The 20,234-nt window shown below is 46.0% G+C and overlaps 1 protein-coding gene across 3 annotated transcripts in view; it reads right to left on the bottom strand.

The window, feature by feature from the left end:
• Nucleotides 1–5,374: 5,374 nt before the first annotated feature.
• LOC122567475 (homeobox protein aristaless-like) overlaps nucleotides 5,375–20,234 on the bottom strand; it is a 35,368-nt gene continuing 20,508 nt past the window's right edge. The window contains exons 2-6 of one of the 3 annotated variants that reach the window (XM_043726032.1): nucleotides 19,130–19,139; nucleotides 18,630–18,745; nucleotides 18,340–18,545; nucleotides 11,461–11,506; nucleotides 5,375–7,997 (exon numbers count right to left, since the gene is read on the bottom strand). In XM_043726032.1, coding sequence (XP_043581967.1) covers nucleotides 7,407–7,997; nucleotides 11,461–11,506; nucleotides 18,340–18,545; nucleotides 18,630–18,745; nucleotides 19,130–19,139 — 969 coding nt within the window. In that variant the 3' untranslated portion in view covers nucleotides 5,375–7,406. Of the gene's footprint in view, nucleotides 7,998–11,460; nucleotides 11,507–18,339; nucleotides 18,746–19,129; nucleotides 19,140–20,234 lie in introns of all 3 variants that reach the window. The other 2 variants (XM_043726021.1, XM_043726041.1) reach the window with 2 other exon arrangements.

Genomic DNA, 20,234 nt, shown 5'->3' with positions numbered 1-20,234 from the left:
CTCGCGGTCGCGTTCGACGCCTGGACGCGTTCGTTTTTGTGTTGCGGATCGTGCGAGCCGGCGAATCGTTCGGATCGAGGCTCTTTTAGATCGCGTACGCACGGAGAATGAAACGAGCACTGCTAATGCCGGCCGGTTAAACTCGCAGAAAGAACCCGATCGGTCGTTGATTCTCGATCGTTCGGTGGCTAAAAGGGGCGAGATTCCAGAGAGAAAACGAGCCGACGAGTAATTCGCGGAGGTCGTACATCATCCCCGGTGAACGGTTGTCCGCCTATTCGGTCGCTTCGTTTGGGTTTAAATCAAATTTACTAATTAACACCATTTACCAGGATCTATAGCGAGGGACTCGCGCTGTCCGCCGTCCGTGACTCTCTAAGCTCCTTTTTGTTTCCTCTTCAACGTCGGTACGCGTTATTGATGATGCTCGTTAAAGAGCTCTCACGTGCCGGTGGGGCAGTTCTTCTTCGTCCCGATACCTTCCCCCGTCTCTCGTCTCGGCGTATACCATTCCAGGGACTTCGTCTCGGACTCCTGTATGGCTGTGATCCATCCTCGTGCCACTCGGCGTGGCTGCCGCGGGACATTAGTCATCGACAATCAAGATGAATTCACTCTTAAACAATGACGCTTAATTTCAAGAAGCCACCGACGAACAATCACCGAATTCCCGACCGGCTTCCCCAACAAAACCGAACAATCTGCTCTCGGTCACGACCGCCCTCGCTCTCTCTCTCTCTCTTTCGCTCTCTCTCTCTCTCTCTCGTCGTACGCGTACGCTCTCTCGCCAAAGAGCATCTCCACCGGGACCTCTGCTCGCACGTCCGCTACTCTCACGTTATTACCTCCGTACGAACACACCGTCCAGGGTAGATTTATGGTGCGTCGCATTATCACGTAAGGTAACGCGACACCGCAATTCCACTCGGCGGCACTGACGGGCAAACGCGCAAATTACCATCGCGATTGCGGCTAACTCGCCCCTTTACGCTAATAACGCAACACCACGCGGCGAATTGCAAACAAGGACGTGGAACGCGAATACTGCTCGCGGGACAAGCAATCTTTCCCACCGAGGGCGTAAACCGCAACCTCCTGCCACGTCATCCCGTCGCGGAATATTTATTTATCCGGTCAATCGCCGTCGCTTCTGAAGCTTTCACGCGATCCCACATTATCCTTAACAAACCGCTTACTATGCTCGCTCTTTCGAGCTACTTTTTTTTACTCAATTATCTTCAGGCGTTGTTGCTCTCTGTTCCCGGGCCTCTTTGATTTTTCTTTGAGATCGCCTCTCGATTAGAAACACGATCGAACGGAAATAGTTTCAATGTACTCGAGTTGCCACGATGAAGTTTCTCGGCGAGGTTTATAAACACTCGAACGAAGGATTTTCTCACAGAGAATGCGTAAACCGCAAGCAATATCACGACCACAGCTTTGCACACGGCTCGACCACCGCTAGTTCCTCGTTGCGTGGAACGACGAAGAAACATTGTGCGCACATTGCTGCACATCGATGTCGTAGAAGCGAGTCGCGAGGAAATCGAGTAGAGTGTCAGCGTCGCTTCGAAACGAAAGGGGTCGTTTAGGGTAATCGTGGGCGTTTGTTATTTATCAGCGGCGACGTATACACGCGTAAGTTTTATCGTATAGACTCAGTGGGGTTACATATCCACCGACGCGATCGAATGCAAATACCACGAGACGCCTGAGCGGAATTATATCATTATTTCTCGGTTCCAACGGTGGTGTGGTCGTGGTCGTGCTCGTGGCCGTGTCTTTTTTCAAATAAGGAAATAAATTAAGACGTAATGGGCTTAATAAGGCTCCGGCCGGATAGCATTCCGCGACCGTGCCAGTAACTAATGGCGGCGTTTGCGCGTTTTATGCCATGTCGGGGGAACTGCTCGCCTCGACATGCCTGCGTGTAAACTTCCAAAACTCCAACCGCCTCCTTTTTCCCCTCGACTAAAAACGCTGTCCGATTTTCAAACGGCTGTCCAACATGCTGGTCGCCCGATGACTTTTTAACTCGACCGTCTTTCAAATCATCGAAACCGTCAAATCGGATCACGTATGTTGGGCAACATCGGGAGATTCCGAAATCCCGTAAATCTCGCGTGGCTGGCTATGATCATCCGTTTTAATATCCCGTTCGGTGTCGTCGAACCTGGACGTTGGCTCGTTTAGTCGATGATCGATGTCTTTACGCTTTATCGAATAGCCGCTCGTTGGCGAAAGAACAAAGAATACGGAGAAGGAACGAGCGAGATCGCGAGATAACGTCGTGATGGTTGCCGATGAATAAATTATCCTCTTCCCTTGCATTTATTTTCCTTTTCGTGTTATGCGTCGACGTTAACGAGAAAATTTACACAATGTGCGTAATATACACACGTATTATGCGTACCGATGTGGAGGGAGCCGATTCGACGAAAAATGAAAGGGGACGAGAAAGATGGCAAAGGGGTATAGGAAGAGAGAAGCAAAGGGAGAAAAGAGAGCAAAGAGGCGAGAGGTATGAAAGAGAGAAGGAAGCGGTGTGGTGGAAGCAGAAGCAGCCAAGCCAGGGCCAAATATGATGTGGATCCGCTACAGAAGACTGATACTGGATACCTGGGATACAGGAGGCCGTGCAGCGGTGTAAATGCAATCAAGAAGGCCTCAATTAGACCGTCACGCCGTACATCCCTCATCTCGGAGTCTCGCCGCTCCTCCTTCCTCTTCATCCACCGTCGGTTTCGTCGTCGTCCACCTCCTCGTCGTCGTCTTCTTTTCTTCCACCTTCTTCTCTTTCTCATTCACCTTCTCTGCAAGCCTTTCGTTCTTCCCATCTCTTTTATGCCTTTTACGTGCCTCTATTTCATCGTAGGTACTTACTCTTCCTCCCGTATCCATCGTTTCGACAAATTTAAAAAGGGAAAGAAGAAAACGCAGAGCAATCGCGACGATGCGAGCGGATCTCGGAACGGATGCCTCAAACTTCTTGTTATTCGACGATAATCGAAAGTATAACGAAACGTTCGACACCTTATGGCCTAATCGAATTATAAAATTGGAGACATAATTCAAGACATAATCGAAGGAACAACGATTACGGTCGATTAGTTGGAGGTCCTTGGCCAACGTCAGGATGGGGGCCACGATTCTGTCGTAAACCGTTTCCCTATCGTTAGACCCTATTAAACGAACTATAAGGGAGCGCAAGGGAGGTCTGCGAGGTTCGAGCGAGCTTGCAAAGTCTGAGATTAAGGTGCTGTTTAATCTGCATCTATCGCGATGATAGGTAACGTAGCTGGAGAATCATCGTGGGGGCCTTCACGTTAACCGAGTTAGTTACAGCAAACCCTGCAATTAGGGATTGTTAACCGGATAAAACCTTACGCGTGCTCCGTGTGAGTGGACGCGGGAAAAAACGAGCAGCATTTAGAAAATGAGGAGTAACGCGGCTCCCTGATGCGGTTAAACGAATATCTTATCCTATGAATTTCAGCCAGACGAAAATCAAAAGCTATTACTCTTCGTTCGGTGGCTTCGAGTACCTTCTGGCAAAATTGATTCTTTCGTAATCGCGATCCTCCTTCTTGTTCGAATCGAATGGTTAAAAAATCTGCATCTACGTAGTTGCTTCTTCTAATATCATGGAATAGGCCCATAAAGCTATCTCCTCTCCACGAGCTATTGGTCTTCGTTCGATATTTTCAAGTACCTGCTCGATGAAATCGATCCTTTGGTTGCATCTTTTACCAGCTGTAGTCCGCGATTTTTTAACGATAGAATCGTAAGAAATTTCTAACAGTCGTGCATTTAGTTAATTTTAAAGTTCTCTTTGGGAATCCGAACGACATTCTGCGAGAGGAATAGAACGGAATGGTATCGTCGACCAAGAGCTGTCTACGGTATCGTTGACCGTGTATAACCCTAGCAGCAGCTCGGAAATTGGTATCGAACAAATCACTGTTTCGAGAGCACATTCTTTTCGACCCGTCTAATATTTCTTTTTTGGAGAACGTAGCCGGTTTGGAAGCCGGTTGCTACCGATCGCTAAATTCATTCCGATGTAGACAGTTATTAGGTGGCTAGAGCCGGTGTAAAACGTCGCTATAATGATCGGTTACTAACTAACTGGCTTTCTCCACTATCCCTGCGACGTATAAACATCTACGTATGCATACGTAGACCGGTGCACGTAGGCCGACATACCCGCGGGCATCGTCCATACTGTTTACACCGTAGTAATTTGCTAATGGCCAGGCCAACACGATGAATTTGGGATCGAGTGGCTGCGTGGTCTGCATGTCGATCGCGCGGGATCAACAGATCACGCGGCTCGAATGATCGAGCCTCGATCACCATCGGGACACGCCTCTACTCGTTCTCGTCCACCTCTTATCGTTCGCCGCGCGTTATCGAGTCAACTTTTTCTCAACAAATTTTTCCAATCGAACGCTCCATCGTCCAACGTGATTTTTGATATTTGAAGAACGACGCATCGCGGCCTTCGTCGTTTCCGAACTGTCCTTTCGGTTGTTTGGATTTCATCTAGAAAACACGTACGCGAGAGAAAAAAGAAAAGAAAAGAAAAGAAAGACGATTATACGCACAGCGGATAATCCGGTGTCCCAGCGGGTAATATTTTCAGAAAATTAGATCGCGCCGAGTTGAATCGAGCGTTAAAGAGTAAAACGCGTGATTAAAGCGCGTCCGTTATGCGTTTAGTTCCGATTGAGTTCACCGGAGCTCGCGAGACATTACTTAAACCCTGTGTAGCACGCAAGTTCGATCAGAGCATATGGTCGAGTTGAACGAAGCAGCGTACCTAAGGCTGCGTCAGTTTTGATCGGCGGATCGTTTTGTCGGTAATCGTTCGATTTATCAACCTGAAGATCGTTAGCACTCAGAGGGGGACGAAGGTATTCACGATGCCGCTAATTAGCTGACGCGCATTAATGGTCTGGGACTCCATTAAACTGTAAAATATTTAAATAACTCGTCGACGGGCGTGCCTGGGCGCGAATTACTTGTCATAAGTCAGTCGAGCAAGAGTTGCAAGCTCTTGAAAACTCCTAACCAGAGTTATAATGTATGTGCAAGGGAATAGCATACCCTTTTTTCTCCTTCAGGAAGTTGACGAACCTATAAATTAAATATTTTTTATCATGTCGCGCGTGCTTTTATTCGTTGAATATCGATATCATTGGATAATCGATAGAAAGGGTTCGTATAATAAAGAACGCCGTTCATTTTCTTTCTTTTGCCTGTCCCCTCGCCACCTCCGCTTGCTCTTTCTCTTTTTGTCTCCCTTTCGCCTTGCAGTAATTTATTCGTCGTAAGAAGAGGAAGGTAAAAGGATCAATGAAATACAATGAACTGGAAATCTAGTGTTCGTTTTTACTCGTGGAAAATGAAACGAGAAATCGTTTGAACGACATTGTATTTTTTTCGTTTTGTCCAAGATCTTCGAATAGATTGATCACTCTTTATACTAACATCTGAGGAATCGTAACATTTCTCCTTCACTATGGTACGATGCGAACGTTTGGAACGTTGCTCCTCTGAAACGACTTTCGAAAAAAAAAAGTCTAATATCGTCGTGCGATACGCAGTCGGAAAATTATTTGCAAGATCCCCTCACAAAGTTACATCGTAAATTATTTACAGGTAACTTACGCAACTAGGTATACTTATACAGTCGTAAAACTTATTATAACTTGTCGTTGAACATTGAAGAATTAAAGAACGCGTATATAAATAGTATTTTCTCTTATCTAAAATGCGTACGACGATCTATGTAAAAATAAAGAAATAACCGAAATTGAATAATTTCGTTCGTATCGGACGAATATTTCGCCAAAAATCCTTTAACTCGCGTCTTACAATTTCATTGGTTCGAAACGTTAACTCTCCTTGTTAGAATAAAACATAACAATTTCGATATTGACGATAAAAGTCTTGTACGATTAAAAATATACTCGAGAGCGAAGTTCTTGTCGCGTAGCCAAGTATTTTTCTGGACGGACATCTTTCGATGATGTTTGCTTAAAAATAATCTTATAATCGCAAGTAGATGTTCTCGGTTCGCCAAACACGGTGAGTGACCACGTCCTCCATCCTTTCGCCGATTGTTTTTCAAATCTATCGAATCCGCGTTCAACGCACTTGTAAATTCCACGAAAATTCTGTATGTTCTCGTCCCGGTGTCATCTCATCGGATGCTTCTCGCGAGCCATGATCACAAAGGCACTTGTCGTTGTTTTGGCGAAATCGGTATTCGCGGGATCCTAAATTTTCACGATCGCTGAAAGATAGATTTGAAAGACATTCCGAAGCACTTCGCGTAAATATGTATACTATACATATACGTATGTTATAGCTGGAAACATTGCCTCACCGTTACTGCATATTATACGCATTATTGTATACGAAGAAACACATTCGCTTGATTCTTCGTTCTTTCCGTAATCGTCTAAACGTAGAGTCGGTATTCTGAATGACATTAAGAGAAAGGTTGAAGAAACGTGTTTGTACATGGACAGGTATATCGTCCTTCTTTTAATGAACGATGTCGTAAAAACTGTCTGTCGCTTGAGTCATTGATTCATTGGGTCACGGTCCATGCTAAAGAGCAATGACAATTCCAACGTCCATCAAAAAACTCGTCTACTAATTGCGAGTTTTCTAAACAGCCGCTCGAGTTGTCAACGCAGACGCGACGCTTGAATCGTTGGTTTCGCGTTGTGTATTGCAAGAAATCTGTCGCACGAAGCATGTTGCCTAAAGTCTTACCGAGAGTCTTCGAATTCCATAAGAGCCAACGATAGTTAAGACGATGACAAGTATCCCGAGATCGCGTTCGGTTTACCTCTTTAACTCGATAATCGCTGGCACGCAATTTGAAATACAATCGAGTCCAGCGTTCCTAAGATTAGATATTACGTAACGAAGGCACAAAGTGATCACAAAGTGAAAGAAGGATAACTATTGTTCAACCTTCCTCCGCGTACACGCGATTAATTACAAAGTGGTCGGCTACTTCGCGGCGACTTCTTTGGCTCGTATCTTGTACGAAACATACGAAAGCGTGGACCTAAGGAGACGTTTATACTTTGTATCGGTCGGCAGGATCGCATTGGGCAACGCGTATCTCGGAGGTTACGAGCGAATTTTTCCACCACTTGTCGCATCGGCCACGCCAGCATGGTAGGCCGCGTTTCAGGTTTTTCCACGCAGTTCCGTTCCACTGGCTCCGTTTGCTCGATCTGGGTCAAAGGAAACAGTGGTTCGACGGGAAGAGATGACGACCATCGTCGTGGTTGACGATTTGGATCAATGAATCAGAGTAGATGTAGAGGCACCGGTGATGGAATCGCAGTTTCTATCTGTTTTTAGAACAGCGAGTCTCTTCAGCTGATGAGATCTCCGCTCTTGCGAAGCATCTCCAGGTGGAGTTCGTATTCTCTGGCCTTGAGTCTGAGAGAGGCGATGCTGTTGGTTCGTCTGTCGATGTCGGGCAGTCCGACGCTACCCGTGGGCGAACCTTGGGGTGAACTGGCTGTCGGCGGCGGCGGTGGAACCGGTGGATGCGCGAGACTGATCGCGGGCGCCGTTGGAGGCGGAGGCGGAGGTGGTGAACCGCGTACCAATTTCGGCCTCTGCGCTGCGGATATGTTCGCCAGGAGACTTTGAAAGGACGCGGCCGACGTGTAAGGCAGAGGCATTCCAGGTGGTAGCAAATGTGGCGGCGCGCGATGATAGGGATGAGCGGCGTAACTACCGGGAAGGACCGGTCCGTGACCCAAAGGTGGGTAACGAAATGCGTCGTAGGGTTTCCTCAGGGGAAACGTGCCCAGGTGGGCGAAAGGGTTCGGCAAGGTCGGCGCGACGACCGCCGATGGTGGTGGCGCACCTGATCCCAAGTACGGATTGTACGGATGCGCCTGAGGCCCAACCTTCTCCTGTTTCCGCCACTTTGCGCGTCGATTCTGAAACCAAACCTGTAACCAAACGGCGTATTTTATTCTCTCACCTTTTTCTTCGTCCTCCATCTTTGTCTTTATACAGACTGTTCCTCTTAAACGTTTAAACGCTACCGAACAATCTACGATAATGATCATTTTTCTACGCTCGTTACCTTTTTCCTTTCCTCCCCCCACCCCTCTCTCTCTCTCTCTTACTCTCTGGAACCGATCTACCTCTGAGTATGTCTATTTTTGGAATATCGTCCGTTGTTTCGTCGATGCGTTTCAAGGAACCAGGTCGAAGGACGAAGAACCGAGGAACGATCGAAAGAATCGATTTCAAGTCCGGTTTCAGGAAACCTATTCATCCGATTCCGGGTCGGAAAGCAAATACTACTTCGTTCTCTGAAAGTTGTTGGCGAACCGTGGAAGTGCGAATTCTGGTTAACGCGACGTATTCTCCCTTTTTCAGGAAACTCGCGGTGTATCATTATTGTCGAGGATGGAAGGAAACCGACGATCGCTGCGAGGCAGAGCCAGTGATCTTTGTCCGTTCGTTCCTTTCTCTTTCCCTTCTCGCCTCTATTCCTCCATCCGCCTACCTAGTCCCTTGTGTTTTTCTTTTCTTCAAAATTAACGAAATATCGGCCATCGTAAAACCGTTAGGTGGCATTCCTCTGACCCATTGTTACCGTCCGAAAAATTCGAAACTCGAGAAAGATCCGCTAGACGAGCAAAAATTGAACCTCGGTTCTTCTCGCGAGAAACAACGGAAATCAAATCACATTCGTTCTTCCAACACCGAGCAACGATTTTTCAAGGGAACGGAAGGGCCTTCGGGAGCGTGTAAACTGTATCGAACAAACGATTACGAATGAAACAAATATCGTTCGTGATGCGTCGACCATTGGAGCGCATTCCATCGCGAAGGTTCCTCGAAGACTCGAGCTCTAATCAGTTCAACGGAAGCTCTCCTCCCTCGTCTTCCCTGCTCGCAATCCCCTTCTCTTCCCAGAGTCCTTTCTTCTTTCTTTTTTCCTCCCCCCGTTTCTTTAACGGACTTTAATTCCGCAGTCTCCTTTTCGGTTGTTAGGTCGATTTCGTGTGTCGTGCTTCGAACACGAACACGCGTATATACGTCGGATTTCACGTTATCGTGGAGAAGCCTCGCAGAAACGAGACAAACGGTTCCACTCGAACAAATTGCCTTCATATATCTCGTGACAGAACGTAATGACGACGACCCAACGTGGTTCGATAATCGCGAGCTTTGTAGTAAACATCTGCTCGTTTCTGCAAGACGACGAATCCACGAAGATACTTTGTACGCGTTCGTTTCGTAACAACGACGCGATTCAAGCTCGAGTAGAAAACTTTAGGAAGCAATTTGTTTCGAAGTACGGTTTTATAGGCTTAGCGACACGCGACAAATTATCTTTGACGATTGTTTGCCCAACTCGGTTCGGGGATTCTTCGCTGGATTGGAAAATACCTCGTCTTCAGGTGGTAGGAAGATTCTTCCACGTGGATATTTTTATTCTCGGCTAGGAAGTCAAAAGAACCGCCGAAACATGTAGACCGTAGACACTCCCAGTACAATCGGCGACGATGGAGCCTCGTCATTGCATAGGCAAGGGAATGGGATCGATGGAAGGATATTTCGGGATGACTTGGCGATTCGAAAATCGATTCGATCGATCGTTCGACGCGAGGAAAGTATTCTGTGACTCGTGAGATTATGGATCATGTAGACTACCAAGCTAATCGTTTTCCCCTTTCCCCTTCTTTTTTTTCTTCTTTTCTTTTTTTGTTCCCTCGAAAGTTTCGATCTCTCTTACACGATATCACACGCACTAGAAAAACGAGTGGCAACTTCTGTGAGTGACGTTTTCTTTCTATCGAATTCTCGGTTAATCGAGAACGAACGAGACCAAGTAATATGTACATCGATTAGAAGGATTACGTAATACGAACTGGTATATTCGGTCATGGAACACGAAAGAAAGAAAAGGAGAATAGGAGAGTGGAATAGGAAGAGAGGAGAACGAAACGCGTGTGTTCCACGGGTGATTCGAACGATCGGACAGACACAGTGGAACATGCAAAGTCGTTGCTAGGCGTATGGAGAGTTAAAGGTGACGGGGTGTGGGGGGTCGGGTGCCAGGACCCCCCACAGCGAGCAGGATTGCCCCCAGCAGGGAGCTAAACATCCGACTTGTGGCTTTTAAAACAAAACGTAACCACGATTCGCCGCCGGAACCTAGTCGTTTCGTGCTTAATCGTGCCGCATTAATTACGCGGACGCCGGCTATATTCTCTCTCTATCTCTCCCCCTTTCAACGGTTCTCTTGCTTCTATCCCTGGCCGCGGCACCACGAGCACTTCCTCAAACGAAAAACCTTCCTCCTTAAATAATTATACTCTACGATAGACCAGGAATTAATACTCTCTGAAATATTTCTCAACGTGTCTACGAGAACATAGATCAAAATTGCTGTTCAACACGGACGACGTGTTAGTTAAACTAACGTTGATTGAATATTTGGATGGATGTATACGTACGTTCGCATGTATTTGGACACCTCGAAATTATCGCGAGTATACATCTTACAAGATGTACATTAAACGACTTATTTCTTTGATCTAATGTCGGTCTTTGATCTCGATCGAATTACACCAGCTGTCCAAATACTTACGGGGTGTAAGTGCATGTTTCTCGATGAACAAGCAACGCCTTAGACAAACGAGAGGCGTGTACAAGTTTCGGCGGATTCTTGAAAATGATTAGCACAGTAGCGAAGTTCCCGATACCGTAGCATTCGTTTGATAGCGATTCTCGTGGCGTGTGCTCGTATAATGACTTTAAACTCGAAATAAATCGTCGATTTGCAGTGGATGGAGACGTATTTGCAAGTATAATGAAAAGTACCGAGCGTGGACTTTCATGGCGCAAGACAGACGCGTATGAATGCGCGCTGTGCGTTTAAGAAAGATGAAAAAAGTGTGCCGAGAAAAGAGGAGACCGCTATATAAGGAACGTTCGAGTGGCGAACTGGGAAAGGGCGAGACCGAGTAAATACCGAGAATAAATTAAACTAATTGAGCGAATTAGTCGGTTGTTCGAGCACCGAACTTTTACGGACGCATTCTGCTTGCCAACGTGACGCGCGCCGTTGTCACGCAGACGATCACCGGACGATACTCTCGCCCTCTGTTCCTGACAGTTCCTGTTCTTTCCGTTTATCGTGACTACACACGATAGTAAATCCTACACACGATATACTCAATTACGTTGATATCAGAATTATCGGGGAAAAAATATTAATATCGTTACTATAATTTTACAAAAGTCATAAGTTGCAAGTTACCAATATCGACAAGCTCTTTTGCATAACGATCATCGAACGAATAAACATTTCAAACGACATTTTATTCAAAATTCGTTAATATTATCTTAGAGTAAGAAAATAGAGAAGAAAATGACGTACGATTTACTAACCTGTATTCGTGCTTCCGTAAGACCGATCTTCATCGCTAATTCTTCCCTGGAAGCAAAAAAAAAAAAAAGAGATAGAAATTGCAAGGTTAGCGAAGTGATATATAACGTGGTCGGATAATTACGAGCGTATGCCGCATTAAATTGTATACTTTTAAGAAAATTAAGACGTTAAACGTATGGCGATCGTGTCGTGAATGATTGTAGTAAAGAGACTAAGAAATCTCCGTAACACAAGTAATCGTACGTTAATTAAACTAATTAGAATGTTAGTAAGATATCAATTAATTGCATTAAATCTTCCAACACACTGGTTTTTCAATTCGATTGCCATTCGCATAAATTAATGTGACGAGTGTAACGCATTGTAGCACAACATTTTCATAATTATTCACTATTGCCCGGGTAGATCATATCTTACATACATACATATTTAACGAAGCTACATGTGTGTGCGATTCTGTTTGTCGACGTTATTACGCGCATATCATTATTTACTATAAATTAAATGATTATTAGCCGTCATAAAATGATCGTAAAGTACAACTGTTTATGTAACAAAATTGTCAGTACTTCCGCAAAGAAACGAACGATCAGTAGGTATTTTTGTTCCTCATTTTCCTCTCTCTCTCTCTCTCTCTCCCTCTCTCTCTCTCTTTCTTTATCTTCATTTTTCTACAACAATATTTTTTCTTCGGTCTTCCTTTTTTCTTTTCCTATCGATTCCTTGAACTCCCCTATCACGTGATCGTGAAGCAAAAGTGGAAGAAATAACCGATCGATATAACCGTGTGTTGCGCGTCGTTCGAACAAAGCAAAACAAAATTCCGGAAGCCTTTCGTTTCTCGATCTGTAGGGTTTTTGCAGGTTCGAAAAGGATTGACCAGCGATTACGGATCGGTGTCCGAGGCAAAAGCGAATCTCGCAACGGCTGTCTCGCTAGACGGCCTGCGGGGTTTCTCATCTCGCACGCAAATTGCCCAGATGTTCCACGAAATCGCAAGGAAATCTCGGTGATTATATCGCGCACAGAAGCTGCTGCTGCCCCTCTTACCTTTCGATCAGCTTCGCTTCAATTTCGTGTTTAGGCGCATTTGAGTACACGAGCTCCGTTTCGGTTAGTTCCCGCCCGAAATTACAGGGAGTTTCGGGCGAACCCTCCAAGATCTACTGCCCTGATTTATGCCGTTTTTATCATCGCGTTTCTTCTTTTCACCTCTACCGGATATAACGTAGAATCATCCATCCGTTTTATTGGAAATGAAATCGGGTCAGTACGTATATATTCCACGCAGTAGATCGGTACTGGAACTCTGTTCGTTTTAACATATTGCGATATATATTTCGATCGCACAATCTCAGGCAAAGTTGCCCGTAATATCGATTTCTACGAACGGCGAACCAAGGGAAAATGTTAATGAAAAACGTGTGAATAAAGACCGGTTATTTAATACTCTCGTTCCCATCCACGATCGGTATTAAAGATCCTACATAAAATCGGTGTCTCGGCAGAGTCCTGAAGAACGCTCGAGATCCCAGCGAGCACCTTGGCCTGCGAGTAATAATAATTTAGCCTTTCCCTTTTTCTCTACGGCACACTCACGAACGTCCTTCTGGATTTAATAAGATCACGAAATTTCGCGGTTAGACGGGCGTCCCTAATTACAACCGCCGTTCACTGCGACTCGGTTATCCTCGATTCGCGTATCGTTATTATTACGTATCTCCCCTTCTTCGATGTCCTTGCCATGGGAAATGTGCTAGTTGCTAGTACTCTGGGAGGCGCACACAGCGTCTGAGATTAGTCGTACGTTCGAGTTAACGGGCTTGTGCAACTTCTTTCACAAATCCTCCGTGCAATTTATCGCTGTGTAATTTTTTAACAGGCTCATCCATCTCCGACCTGAACGAGCGTGCACGATGACGTCAGGCATATTTGTATCGTAAAAGTGCTCGTTTCCTTCATCGAGGTTAAAACTCGTGCTAATAACGTTGGCGATCGTGCGAACGAGATGTGTACGAACGTAAGAGAGGAAGTAAAACGTTCGAGTTTCCTTACGATAGGACGCGATGTTGATGCAACAGGCAACCGGCCGCAATCAACTTCGGAACCAATGCGAGAACGGAACTGCTATTTCGCAATCTCATCGTGATAGAACAAGCGCTCTCCATCAAAGCAGCCGCTAAGCGGATTAAACGCGAGCTTCTCTGCAATCTTTCTCGCCTCGACTCCACTCCAGTCGTTTCGTTCTTCTTTTTCTTTTTTTCTTCAGATCCTTGTTTCTCTCTCTTACAAAAACTCACCGTAACGTATGCAACAATTTTTTCAACGAAATCGCGGGGACCGATTTTCTCGCGTTGCACTCGCGATTTTTCCCCGAGGCATTTGTCCGATCTCGTTACGTTGCTCGTTTCGCTTCATTAATATTTTATGTTTTTCTGGGACGAATAATGAATAAATATCGCGAAGCTAGATAAAAGATTAGAACTAATGCGAAATTACGATGTCTGACGCGAAGTATAAAACAAATTTTTTATCCTCGACTGGAGTACACGTGTGATTTTGTAACGATTCAATACGATATCGTGTACGTTCGCTTCGTACGTGTTTCTCGATGGATCTGGTATACGCGTTCGAACGAAGAGGAAAATGATAGGTGGCGTACGCGATCAAGGCGAGGCGAGAAAGGGATGGATAACGAAACCATGACTGGGAGGAAGGAAGAGAGAGATATGGAATCGCGCGAGTGGCGTGTGGCGATATAGTCAAGAGAGGCTTGGCGCGCGAGTAATTCGAATAATTGCCGGACAATTACATTATCTAATTAACCTCGGAGGTTGAATTAGCTAGCCGCTGTGCACTGGCGACTTCGTGATTGTCGCTCGTGACGCAACCTTGATCGTTATTGTTTAACATTGTCGCCGGCCGCGATCGAACGATCAATCGATTCATGGAAATTCGAAAGTTAAGATAAAATTGTTCTTTCGTTTATTATTATCGTTCCTTTTATGACGTGTCCGAGGCATCCGACAAGCCACGCAATCACGTTGCGCGACTGTGGGATCGCTCGTTCCAATCTCGCGAGTCTCTTCCTCTTCCTTGTTTCGCTCCATCCTTTGCTTTGTCCGTCTTTTTTTCATTGGCAACCGGATATCAATCAAACGATGGCTCGAGCGTACTCAAATTGCCAGGACACGTGCATCGCGATGCGTTCGGCGCGGCGGTCGATGATTTTACGCTGCCGCGAAGGAAGGTACAGAATGTGCCAGATCTGTGTCGTGCAAGACGATAGAAAAGCTGGTAGCTACGAGGTAATATCCGTGCATAATGCGATGCAATCCATCTCCGCTCTAACGATCGGGTTGGTCAACGAACAACCCTTGGAATTTGCCATTAATCTCGGTATAAATCATACGTCTCGACTGCTGCTAGAATGTTGTGTTCGAAACGGCAATTACCGATGGAATGACACGGCATTACGGACTATTTCGACGGTAGCGTGGCAGTCGCTTTCCTAAGAAAAGCATAGCACGGAAATTAATTTGCCGTAATCGTAATAACGGAAACGGGATGTTCCGAAATTAAAGTCTCGTCGTGCAGGTAAACCATCGAAATTCACCTGCCTTTTCGCCTCGATTCGAGCGCTTTGATCGCGTTAGGCGGAGACGGGATGGAGAGAGAGACATAGACAGATAGTTAGATAGATAAAGAAAGAGAAAGAGAAAGAGAAAGAGAGACAGAGAAAGAGAGAGAAAGAGAAAACAAAGTCGGTAGCCGGTCGCGTAATGCGTGCGAAATGCGTGCGTAATATGTGCTTAACACGCGTACGCCGTGAAGGGCCAATTACCGATTAGCTACACTGTCGTCGATCGAATCGCGAACGAGTCTCTCTAGAAGCCTCCGACGTCCGTTCCTTTCGAACGCTTTGGCTGCGAATCGTGGAAAAGAAGATGGGTCGGTCGGGTAGGAAGTTCTCGCAAAAAGTTCGGTTCTGCGATTAAAGCGAAAAAGCAGAAAAAAGGATTAAGCGCAACGGGATCGTCGATTACGCTCGCATAACGAAACGAACAATAAGAGGAGCAGCGAAAATTAGAGAGGACGACCGCGGCGTTGATTTTCGAGCGTGGAGTCGTTCTAATTAGCGATCACAGGGCCACTAATCTCATTTGCCAAGAAACGAATAACGGAACGAAGAGGCTGGCGGTATTTCTAATCGGGAGCATGACTCGTCGGTCGATTAATGACAGAAGTTACAAGCCGGGACAGGGTATGGTGGAAAGGTGGGAGAGAAGGGTGGAGAGGTGGGCAGGGACGAAGAGAAGGACAGGATCGAGAAGGTAGCCAGAGATCCGTGGAACTGGTTCCGTTCCACGGATCACTGGAAACAATCATCCTTATTAAACTCACCACCGACCCACCCCACGGATATAAAGGTATTCTTCGGAATGATTTACCGAGAACCGTGTTCTGCCCTTTCTGAAACAGGTGGATCCTTTGAAACCGCGTTTCGAACCAACGATAAATTTTATAAGTGAAACTGCAGCTCTATATACGATCCGGGCCTCTTTTTCTCCATTCGTATCTTCGCTTTCGTCCTAGAAGCCTATTCGTGATAAAAACAACGGAGAGAAGCCAGAGGAGGAGGGGGAGAAAAAAAGAAGGAAAACCAATAGCGAGCTATTCTGTCCGGTAAGAGAAGAGAGTTCCGTCGGATGATTAGTCGAGGCACGGTAGCTCGAGCCACACGATTCTAATCTAAATTAGATCTTAAGAGCTCGTAAAAGTAAGTGGCTGCGTTTGAAGGCTTACAACATCCTCGCGTATCTAGATATTTCATCGTACAGATTTCTTTGACCTCGTTGATCGGGACAATTCGATCGGTCGAGACGTTCGACGATCGATCGACATTTTAAAGCCACGCACGTTCACGAAGAGCTTTTCCATTTTGATGAAAATTGCGTAGAGAAGGCAATCGGCAATGGGATCGGAGTAGCTTTCGATAGAATCAATCGCATACGCTCCTTCGTAAAAGCACCTAATGAATATGCATCGCGATCGAGCGAGGCTTACCTCCTCTCGGTCAGCTAGTCAATAAACCTAAGCGACCATAAAATCCAATTAGTGTGAAATTAATACTCCAACACGGTATCGAGAGAGGAGAAGCAAGAAACGTACGACCGAGGTAGGGATTAATTTATATGAAAACGGCAAAAAGATATGGCACGACTTGACGCGAAGAGGAAATGATCCACGATTACGAAACTGTGGATTACGCTGGCAAGGCGAAATTACGTACAAAAATTGATCGATTTCTTTATCGAGCCACGCCATCTATTCGCCGCGCTCTCCTCGGAAATTGCAAAATTAACCTTACCATCGGTGTTTTCCGAAGAAAGTAAAAGTGATCGGGAGTCGTCGGAGTGCAGCGGATCAGACACGGGTTTCACGTCGTCGAGATGCCACGGACATTAGGCTTTATCTCGAGACGCGAGCCTGGACTTGGAATTTTTCGATAAGCAGTCGGGTCCACTCGTCTGTCCGGAACGGCCATAATAAGATAGCCCTTGAAATTTTTACTCAAAGTATCCACGCGTTACGGCTGCCAAATATTCGTTGCACGACTGCTAAATATTTCGTTGTATCGTGGCCGTACGTTGTTTGTCAACGCGTCTACAGTCTGCCTACGTCTCAACCAGCGAACTCTTTCTCCGTATCGAGCTATGAATTCGTAGCGAATTTTAATCGCGCGTCTATTCGATCAATGGAACACCTTAGCTGTATACCTGTACGCTCGCTCTTCTGCATATCTCCTGTTGGTTAATTACGAGAACCCATACTCTGGCCGCAGGACTGGACCTATTACGAGCGATTACACCGCTATTAGTTACCTACCGGGTGTTCCAGGCTATGAAAGAAGCTACAGAGAAAAAGGAGATGAAAGAAAAAGCTACTCGGATAGATTGCGCTACAGTCCGTTGCCGACACGTTACTCTATGCAACTGGATCCAACAGCCGGGAACTTAATAACGCGAATCCATGGTTTTGACGCGGCGCAACAGAATTTACAAGACGATCCGCGCTAACGGGAAAAGTAGATGATCGATGGGTGCGTATATACCGTTTCCCTGAATCGATAGATCTCGCGAGCTTTCCCGGATTCCGCTAACAACCTCGTCGATCATGCATCATCGTGGGAATTAGGATTTTTCTAGTATCGCGTTTCATCGTATATCTCCAGTTACTCCTTTCGCTATTTCGAGAAGGCTGCGCATATAAATCGTTCGAGGAAAAAGAACGACGGAAAAATTGCGGAGAGAATTTTACTAACAATAGGTCGTTCGATATTCCGTAAGATGTACGCCACGAGAAAAACACCCGGGTTTGTTTTACGACCACGTTCAAGGTCTACCTGTACATCGTAAATTCGTTCGACTATGGAATCCATTAAAAAACAAATTTTTGAATAGAAGGATATGCCGTTGCTGAGGATCGTAATTTCGCTTGAAACGATTCCGTAAACGTCGGTGAAAAGCGCACGGGAGTCGCTGGTCACGAAATATTTCGGCTCGATAACAGCTAATAGCCGGCGCTGCAACTTCTTGCCGTATCTTGATCCCGTTACACGGGAAACCTGGCGAACGCGATTAGACACCTCCTGTATCGTCTAGAGTAGCCTAGACCTCCAGGAAGGACACGAGCTTCTTATCAGCCGTAACAGACGGTCCCGGACGCTTACCGAAGAAGGACAATTTGGATAGGAAACACGTCGGGGATTCCATATTTTCGACCTCGTAGATATTAGACGATAGCGCTTCCGCATTTTCGCTGGCAACGCTACTTTGGAAGAACAGCATTGCGTGTATCGGTTTTACTCGACTTACCTGGTGAACACGTCGGGATAATGAGTTCTCGAGAAAGCTTTCTCGAGTTCCTCCAATTGGAAGCTGGTGAAGGTAGTCCTATATCTGCGTTGTTTCCTTTTCGGTGCAAAGTCGTCGACCTCGGTTTCACTTTCAGGGCTGGTCGGCGCTGCTCTAGGGTGGCTGCTCTCTTCCTCGGTCCTCACCTCTTCCGTAGAGATTCCCATCTGAGTAGATTGAGGTGTCGTCGTAGTAGGTGGCGGTACCGATTGTTGTTGGTGAGCTTGTTGGCTCACCTGTTGTAGGCTCACCTGAGTCACCTGGCTCGAGCTACTCGTGCTGCTCGCAGGACTTGTCTGCGGGACAGCGTGCTCGCCGCCTCCTCCTCCTCCTCCTCCTCCTCCTCCTCCTCCTCGTATCGAATGATCTGCGATCAGAAAGTTGTCTTTATTCGTGGATCACCCTGTCACTTGATTATCAGAGACCCGCTCCATCTTCGCATGCAAAGTCAGTGAAAGTTATTTTCCAACGAATTGCGACCGTTGCAATTGAATTTAACGGGCAACATGTACACGTTCGTGTCGAGTTATCAGTATTTTAAACTGGATTCTCCGACTGGATAGGGAAATCCTGTTTGTTTAGCTTCCGTCGGAGACGAGCTTCTTGCGAGCCGCTGCAATTTCTTACGTCTGAATCGCGTTTTTTACTGTCGTTGATTTCGATAGAAGGCACCGTTAAAAGGTGGAGAAATCCCTAATGGAAATTGCGAGTGCTCCTACCATTCACCTAGCATCAATGTCAGCCACTGTACCTTCATAGAACTAGAATCAGATATATGACGCACGATATAGGTTATTTCAAAAGTGCGCCAGCAAACCAAGCCGGACAGGCGGCGTTCGCGACGATCGACAAGAACAGACGCGTCAAATTAAAAAGAATCGCGCAATTAGAAGATACGGTTATCAAGGTGTCGCCGATATTAGTTAAACGATGATCGTTCACCACTCGAGATCGGTCAGTTGTTTTTGAATCGGATTATATGTACGACCACGCGGACACGCAGAGACGGAGACACCGAGACAGAGAGATACGGAGAAGGACAGAGCTATCGTTCCTTTCACCGACCTTGCTGCATTAATGATCCCAACAAGCCCACACTTCGGCACGTTCGATGCTGTGAGTGATCATGTAACAGCGTTCGATTTGCTTGTAACGACCAGAATCATTTTCACGCGCGATCGATACATGGACATAGCAGCCGAAGGATCCTACCGCGTGCTTACAAGCTGCTACTGATAATTCCCATTCGTAATTTGCAATGGTATTTTACTGCTCGGACCGGTTTTCGGTGCTTAATAAATTTCGTTTGCCGCTTGATTCAATATTATTGAAATTTCGTCGCTCCAACAGATAGTCAGAAACTCGCGGATCGTTGTTATTATCCGGTGTACACTCTAAACGCGTGTCGATGTAGAATTTAAGACGTTGAAAGAAAATTTGATTTTTGGCGATTCGATACGATAGCTCGAAATCAAAGTCGTGGAAGCAAGAGCAAGGCACGGCACGCGGCCAGTCAGAGGAAAGAGAAGGAAAAAAAAAGAGGATAGACCAAAGCGGTTTGTGCAGGCTTTAGCAGCTGTTTTTATTTGGGCCGATTTATCGGAAATGAGTTTATAATGCAGGTAGCCTGAACGTAATGCGAACGATAAGCGAGATCTAAGGCTGGCAAAGTTTCCTTTTCATTTTTATTAGCTTTCGCCATAAACATCGAATGCGCGTAGCATCGTACATGCAGGTTCGTGTTGCGGCTGCTCGCAGATAGAGAAGGAGAGTAAGAGAGGAACGCGTAGGTAGCCTTTTACATTATAATAGCATTAATGGGCTCGAAGCCGCACTTAATGCTCGTTCGTTCGTTG

This window comes from Bombus pyrosoma, linkage group LG1 (assembly GCF_014825855.1).
Source record: "Bombus pyrosoma isolate SC7728 linkage group LG1, ASM1482585v1, whole genome shotgun sequence".
Lineage (NCBI taxonomy): Eukaryota > Metazoa > Arthropoda > Insecta > Hymenoptera > Apidae > Bombus > Bombus pyrosoma.
The sequence above is the reverse complement of the archived record's forward strand: the minus strand, read 5'-3'. Positions and strand labels throughout refer to the sequence as shown.